This window comes from Xenopus tropicalis, chromosome 10, assembly GCF_000004195.4.
Source record: "Xenopus tropicalis strain Nigerian chromosome 10, UCB_Xtro_10.0, whole genome shotgun sequence".
NCBI classification, from domain to species: Eukaryota; Metazoa; Chordata; class Amphibia; order Anura; family Pipidae; genus Xenopus; species Xenopus tropicalis.
In genome coordinates, this window is record NC_030686.2 from 22,394,890 (window position 1) to 22,402,441 (window position 7,552).

The following is a 7,552-nucleotide window of genomic DNA, read 5'->3' on the forward strand; positions in this document are numbered from 1 at the left end:
TCAAGCAGGCGGCTACGTGCGAGTCACCGCGCTTACGTGGAGTCGTTTGGACAAACTCTCGCGAGATGAGACTTTGTGAAGTCGAAATTTTCTGAAAGGCAGAAGGCAGGGATCTTGCAATGAGCAGCTTTGCGGGACGTGTAAGTAGCGATCCGGAACTGCTGACTGTTGAAGGAAAAGCAGGACTGCCGGGCAGTGTATATGCCCAACATCATTTGTGCCACGTTGTTTTATTATAAGTGGGTATAAAGTATTAACTCAAGTATATCTATCTGGCTGTCATCGCTCAGAAGGAAGGCAAGTTTACAGCTGAACTAATACATGTAAAGTGCCGTATTATATATGTGCGTGTCTATGTACAAACTATTGCTTCCAATCACTCATCTTCTTGCTTTGCTTCTGCCAGGGTGCAAATCCGTAATTGAGTCTATATGAAATCTTCACATGTGGAATGTAAAGATTCTATGAGCCCACTGAGGATCAGTGTGGGTGGTCTTCCAGTTCTGGCTTCCATGACGAAGACAGCGGACCCCCGTTTCAGGCCACGCTGGGGTGCTATTCTTCTCTCGGGGGTCGGTGTTGCATTATTGCTGTTTCTTCTCTGTTACCATCGCTCCTCAGGGCCACGGACGGCAATCTCAAATGCCCACAACTGGAGGATGGGGCATCATGTGGCTGAGGGGCTCTATAATGACACTTACCCACTTACTCCTCCACTCAGAACTCCAGAGGGTCTTCGCTATCTTATTGCAATAATTGCCGATTTGGATACAGACTCTCGAAGTACCAAGGCTAATACTTGGATCAGCTATCTGAAAAGGGGTTATCTAACTCTGTCTAGTAGTGGAGATTTTGTGTCGGTCGAATGGGAGAAAGAGGACATTGTGTTGGAAACGCACCTTGCAGAAAAGGGACGCGGAATGGAGCTTTCAGAGCTGATTGTGTTTAATGGGAAGCTGTATTCTGTGGATGACCGCACAGGGGTGGTTTATAGAATTGAGGGAAGTAAAGCTATACCTTGGGTCATACTCCCAGATGGAGACGGGACTGTGGGCAAGGGTGAGTGTCAGAAGTATTGTAATTAATGTTCCTAAAAACTGGTATAAAATACAGTAGCTTGCTTAGTATCTCTTGTTTATTTCTCTACAATATAAGAAGGCAGTCGCCTACATTATGTGAGGTTTTCTGCTTCAAACCAAATTGCATAAAACATGGTCACAACAGTCACTTTCTTATAGTTACATTTTACTATAAGCCTTCACCCCAAAAACAGCCCTGTTGGCTTTAGATCAGGTTTTTCAGCTTCCTCTGCATCAGCTAGTATTCAGGCAATTTAAACTGGATGGACATGTTTTTTTTCTCTCTTTCTTTTCATGCTTAATTATGTAAACTGTGACTTTCATGCTAATCCCCTCTTCCTTTTCTTCCTTGAGCCACTGATGTATCAAGAATTGGTGGAATGCAGTGAGCAGCTGACACGCCTAATAACGCCTATGTAGATTCAGGTCTAAAGCAAATATGAGACTTTAAGTCACTAATTTGCAGCAATTCAATAACAAACCTTCAATGCACTGAAATTTTAGACTTAAAGTGGATTAGTGCTCAGTGAGGTTTACTGTTGATGGTTATATTTTATATAGTCACAAAGTATTTAACAACCCTAAGCATTTATTTGTCCAAAGCAAAGTGAAAAAACCCACATTTTATTAATTGAACTCAACACCAGGGATGAAAGCTCCTTCCAGACTTTTTAGATTAACTACCAACTTTTTAGATAAAAAAAAAGAAATCTAAAACTACCTTTTACTATGTACCTAAACCTAAAAAGATATAAAAGAGTAATAGTAAGCCCCTAACCTTCCGTTTAACTGTTAGCCCCTTAGCCAAATTATTCCTGTAATTAAACCAAAAAAAAAAAAATCAAAGTATTCACAGTCAATGGTATGATACAGACAACATTTAAAGCAGTGATTCTTAACCTGGGGTTTGACCCAAAAATCTGCATCCCTATGTTCCCTAATATTTAAAATTCATTTTAAACCAGTCTTCGGGTTGCAAACCGTATATGAGTCCCTTAAGGAAAAGGTTGGGAATAGTGATGAGCAAATTTTTTCACCAGGCATGGATTTGCAGCAAATTTCCACCACTGGAATTTTTTTTTTGCAAAAGATTTGTTGCTTATGTTGATTATGTTTAAAATAAATGTATTGAAGAAGCTCTAATATTTACAAATATGTGTAATGTGTTTTTCAGGGTTCAAGGCTGAGTGGCTGTCAGTTAAGGATGAGCAGCTGTATGTTGGTGGTTTGGGAAAGGAATGGACTACTACATCCGGGGTGGTGCTAAATGAAAATCCTGAATGGGTGAAAGTGATTGGACCACGGGGTGACATCCAGCATCACAACTGGGTTTCAAATTACAACTTGTTGCGATCAGCAGCTGGCATCGAACCACCAGGTGAGCATTTGCAGTAAAGGAAGATAAAGGTAAAAATACAGAAAATGCATGTTTTTTGGGTGCATTTGTCACAATAATTATTGGCCCTCACTCTATGCTGCATTCACCCCCATCTGGCTGCCTGTCACATTTTATGTACCTCCCTTATAATAAGTGGCTAGGAAAAATAGTGATTTAACTCTGACCATCTTTTCCACCTTGGTTGGTCAGATCATTGTTCCCTGCAGCTGCTTGTCTAGGAAGGAGTAGACAGTATGACATGCTGTCTAATGGTGGGAGAAAGTGCTCAAATTCTTCAAAATGCATTTACTTGGGTCTCGTGTTTGGTGCCTGGATAGCTCTATAGACCACTGCTGACATGTGGAAACTCTGGAATACTGTAGGCCTGAACAGCCTTGGCAGTTTCCTTGTAAGCAATAACAGCATTTTGTTGTGACTGCTGTAATATTTTAGGTCCTGTTGCTACAGACAAAATGGGAACATTTTTATCTGTAGCCTTCACAGACTGGGCATCTACAAACACCAGTATGTATTTAATGTTGTAGCTGTAGGCACTAACTGCACATTGTAGCCCCTGTAAATATCTAGGTCTGCCCTCACTAATGGAAGTCATTTAGAGTAAATTATTTGCCTAAATTAAGATAATATTATTTGGTACCAATTAATTTAATTATAGTGTGGACGCCTTAGTGCTAGTACCAAAAAATATACAATTTAGTATTAGCCATGCTCACTTGCATTTTTAAATGCTGTTCAATCACACCACACTAGTGTAACAAATAAGACTGCTGGCATCCCAACTCTGAATGTTATATTATGGGTGGGGACCCAACCCAACCCAACCCAACCCCCACCCAGAGCAAATATAAAACATTCCAGTTTCTAAGAAGTGCCGTGCCTTCTCTTGGAATATGGACATTGAACCGAAGGCTGATAGAGTGTAAATTAATTTATTAAATTACACACAGTTACACAAAGGCAGGTGCTGACATTAAACCAGTTGTTATAAGCATTATCAGTAAGTGCACAATCTACTGTTGAAATAAAACTTCAAATATCAGGAGCTCTTAGTGGGCTCTGGGCAGTTGTTGAGAAGCTAAGCTTAGGGGTCATGGCAAATCAACAAGCAGAAAGGAGGTTCGTCTGTCATAGAAGCTGATGCTACAGGCCTCATTAAGGTCCCTAAGCTCAGGTAAGTGACAGCATCACAGAGCCTGTGCAGAGAATTGTCAGAAAAGGAGATGGGGAGCTACTGGGGCTCTTCACTATTGAAGTGCAACATTTCTACACTAATTCTTTTTAAACTTTAGGGCAGGGGCACACATCCACTTTCTTCTGCATTTTGTACACCGGTAGAGGGAAGTGAATCCACTGTCATCTGCACCTTTGTGGGGAGCTGCTTAGAGTAGCTCCACACAGGCCAACGCCATGCTTGTCAGAATGGCTACACAAAAAAGTAGATGCCAGCGGATCCGCTCCTACATACAAGACAGAGGCAGAGGAAAACGAATGATCCACTCAGTATGCCCTTGCCCTTAGTCCTCCTTTAAAGGTGATATCAAAACAGATAAAAATCCATAGAAGTAAAGCAAGTAAAATAAATGCTTAATGCTTGCCATTGGCTTCTGCAGTATTTAACCGACTTATCTAAAATGTTTCACGCTTTCTAAGTGTGAGGAATATTTGACCCCCTCCCACCGACCTATGTGCAAGAAATTTGTTCCTGTGTTAAAAATGTTAGCACTGGAAGAAATTTCTCATAGTATTTCCCGCATAGTCTACCCATCAATATGTGTTTGAATCATTTTACTTATCATTCCATGCCCGATACATGCTTCTTAAATGGCTCCTGGTACTCTCCACTTTTTCGTCTAACCTACATAGGCAAACAGAGCACAGGGTGTGCCTGGAGTGCTGCAGTTAAGCTTAAATTAGGGGTCACCGTAAAATATTAGCAGAAATTAAGGTTTTATATATCAAATAAGCTTATAGCCCAAAGAATTAAAGGAGAAGGAAAGGCAAAATCTAAGTAAGCTTTATCAGAAAGTTCTCTATCAAAAGAAACAGGATTTCTTGTCTCCTTCCTTGTCTCTGTGATTCCTGTGCCAGAGTCTGCCCAGCTCTCTCCTGCTCCCCCCTCCCTCAAGAATGCTAAGAACTCCCTCCCCCCCCCTTAGGAATGTGTGATCTGAGCCATTCAGCATAAGGCTTCCTCATAGACTTACAAACTGCGCATGTACAGGGGTCTTCGTGCAGGAGCTTGGCATTATAGGAATTTTCTTTACAGAGCTCGGCGTTTTTTTATTTTTTTTCCTTTTAAGGCTTCTGATCATCTGAACAGGACAAATATGGGGAGACTTAAGGGCACTATTGAGAGAACTGAAGGTATGCCTGCAGTTTGAGATTAACTAGCCTTTCCTCCTCCTTTAATGTGCCAGTGTCTGTTCAGTTACTAATCTGGTTGCATCTCATGAATCAATGAGTGCATTTTTGAAACCTCCAGTTTTGCAGGGGTTGGTTTTCAGTAACCAGGGCATGAAATAAATACTTGTCTTGTAGGACAAGGATTTTATAGCTGAGTTTTAAAGAGACAGTGTTGCCAGATCTGCTTATTAAAATTTGACATTCCTATAAATGATATGCCAAAGACTCTGTGGGGCCTGTGCATGTAGTTTCCAGTTAACACTGCAAAGATCTGCCTTAAGCAGTTTTAAAGTTATTTGTAAAAATGGTTTGTTACTAAAAACGGTTATCTGCTGTGTTGGATTGGACCATTGAAAAAATTTTGAGAGGTATTTAATCAGCTAGCTTCTGCTACAAGTTTATATGTGAGTAATAGCGTCTTAATATGGCTTTTGTTACAGCATTTCAAGTGGAGTCAGAACCAGTAGTGCTGATAGGGACAGAAAAATACTATTTTTAATTGCAATTCTATTTACAAATAACTTTAAAAACATTGAAAATGTTTAGTGTGTTTGGAATTATTGCTTAGAATTATATTACTTTTCATTAGGCAAAATGTTTTGGGTATACATTAGTATTGTGTGGGTCACATAAACTATGACCCGCACCCAAACCTCACCCCCTTCAATCTATTGAGCTTTGCTTTCAACTGAATCAAACCCTAGGCTGCTCACTAACAGGAAGGATTTCAGTGCAGGGACTCAAAAGTGACCAGTCTGAAAATATCAAAAGCTGCACCCACAAACCTATACCAGGAACACCACTTTGTGATTCAGACCATAGGTAAACCGCAGGTATCATATATACTCTCACATCACTAGTCTACCTCCCTTTTAACCATTTTTCTGTTAATAACTTGATTCTGTGTGGTTGGCATGGAAACCACTTCCATAAAACCTATATGTCCAGGTTTATGTTTTTTGCTAAGGGTAAAAGTGTTGTCCAACAATGTACAATAGTGCAGTATGTTTAGCTCCTATTTCTGTTCTCGCTGAAGGATCTTGTTGCTATAGTAACACCCACAGTGTTGGTTTGAGGTTCAAAATATATATCTGCTACCTTTTATTCTTTAACAATAGCACATTCATCAAGTCATATTGATGAAGTTACTGCTTCAGACACTGCACTGTTGCAGGAAATACCATTGTTGATCTTTGAATGGTTATGTCATCAAATGGAAGCTGGTTTGCTCCTACCTGTAAAGGTATGAAACAGATGTAAAACCACAGACTGTTTTAAGTGTCACATCACATAGACAACTTTATAAAAGGAGCATGGGATAGCCATAGATTGTTTTGGAGATCCAGTGCCATAGCCCCTGCAACTGGTGGCCTGATGCGGCCCGCGACCCCCCTCTGTGTGACTCTCCACGTGTCTGGCTGCTGTGACTGCTTACCTTTATGTAAACTTTAAATCCTATCAGTACTGAGATTGATCACCCCCTGAGACCCCCTGCATTGCTCACATCTCAGATTCACGCTGTAAACCCCTGTGTTGTTTGAACATGTAATCCCCTGTACGCTCTTAAATCCCTGAACAGCCCATGGCACTGTAAAATAGGAACCAATCAGTAGCAAGGTGGGGACCTAATAGGGAACTTGTGTGACTGCATGACTATAAATTGTCTGTCCCCTTTCTACTGTGCTTCTGGCAGAGACAGTTAGGGCTCTGGTACACGGGGAGATTAGTCGCCCGCGGCAAAACTCCCTGCTCGCGGGCGACTAATCTCCCCGTGTACCAGAGCCCTTAGAGGTCCAATAAGTAGCCACTTTTTAAAGATAATGATAATTTTTTTTACCCAGAGTATAACCAGCACTATATAGTATTTATTATTGTCTACAAGATGAAGGGGTTTTCAATTATGCTATATGTGTAGTTTAAACAAAGAAGCTTCTAGATATGACTGTATTTGAGTATACTTTGCATTGTAGAAAAAGTAAATGCATTTAATACTGTAATTATTGTATACAATGAGTTCATTAAACATTAAAGAATGTTTTTTTTTCATAATATTTGCATTTTTTTTTTTGCAGGATACCTGATTCATGAATCTGCAGAATGGAGTGACTCTTTGCAGAGTTGGTTCTTCTTGCCCCGTCGTGCCAGTCAAGAACAATACAGTGAAAAGGAGGACGAGCAGCGCGGTTCCAACATTCTTCTTCGTGCTTCTCCTGACTTCTCAGACATCAAAATGTCCCACGTGGGAACACTGAATCCCACTCATGGCTTCTCCTCCTTTAAATTCATTCCAGGCACAGATGATCAGATCATTGTGGCTCTGAAATCAGAAGAGGATAATGGCAAAGTAGCCACATATATAACTGCATTTACATTGGATGGTAGAATTCTCTTACCCGAGACTAAAATAGGAACTGTTAAATATGAAGGAATTGAGTTCATCTGAAATCTCATCTAAGATTTAATCAATTTAATCAGACATTGGGATCTCCACTAAAGTCAATTATCAAACTCCAATTAAAAAAGGAACACATTATAGTGAATTGGGCGATTTATTTTCTGACAATGATATGAATGAATTCAAGTGGCTATCATGTCCTTCGTTATCAAAAGGAGCCTCGTCGATTTGTCAGGGTGCCTGATATGCTTTTATTAAACAATGTTTTTTTTATTA

The 7,552-nt window shown here is 40.2% G+C and overlaps 1 protein-coding gene across 4 annotated transcripts; it reads left to right on the top strand.

The window, feature by feature from the left end:
• Positions 1-7,552, top strand: cant1 (calcium activated nucleotidase 1). 4 transcript variants are annotated; one of them, XM_012971583.3, is made up of 4 exons: positions 1-323; positions 407-1,059; positions 2,254-2,457; positions 6,954-7,552. In XM_012971583.3, exons 2-4 carry the CDS (start codon positions 432-434, stop codon positions 7,322-7,324), a joined length of 1,203 nt encoding a protein of 400 aa, XP_012827037.1. In that variant the 5' UTR covers positions 1-323; positions 407-431; the 3' UTR covers positions 7,325-7,552. The 4 variants fall into 4 exon arrangements, with proteins under 4 accessions (XP_012827037.1, XP_012827039.1, XP_012827038.1 ...); XM_012971585.3 differs by having other exon boundaries at positions 1-239; XM_012971584.3 differs by having other exon boundaries at positions 1-140.

Excerpts from the sequence above, each read along its gene's own strand:
- cant1 (XM_012971583.3), top strand. The coding sequence starts at position 432 with ATGAAATCTTCACATGTGGAATGTAAAGATTCTATGAGCCCACTGAGG. Across the intron at positions 1,060-2,253 it reads AGACGGGACTGTGGGCAAGG|GGTTCAAGGCTGAGTGGCTG; the intron begins GTGAGTGTCAGA and ends TGTGTTTTTCAG. Across the intron at positions 2,458-6,953 it reads AGCTGGCATCGAACCACCAG|GATACCTGATTCATGAATCT; the intron begins GTGAGCATTTGC and ends TTTTTTTTGCAG.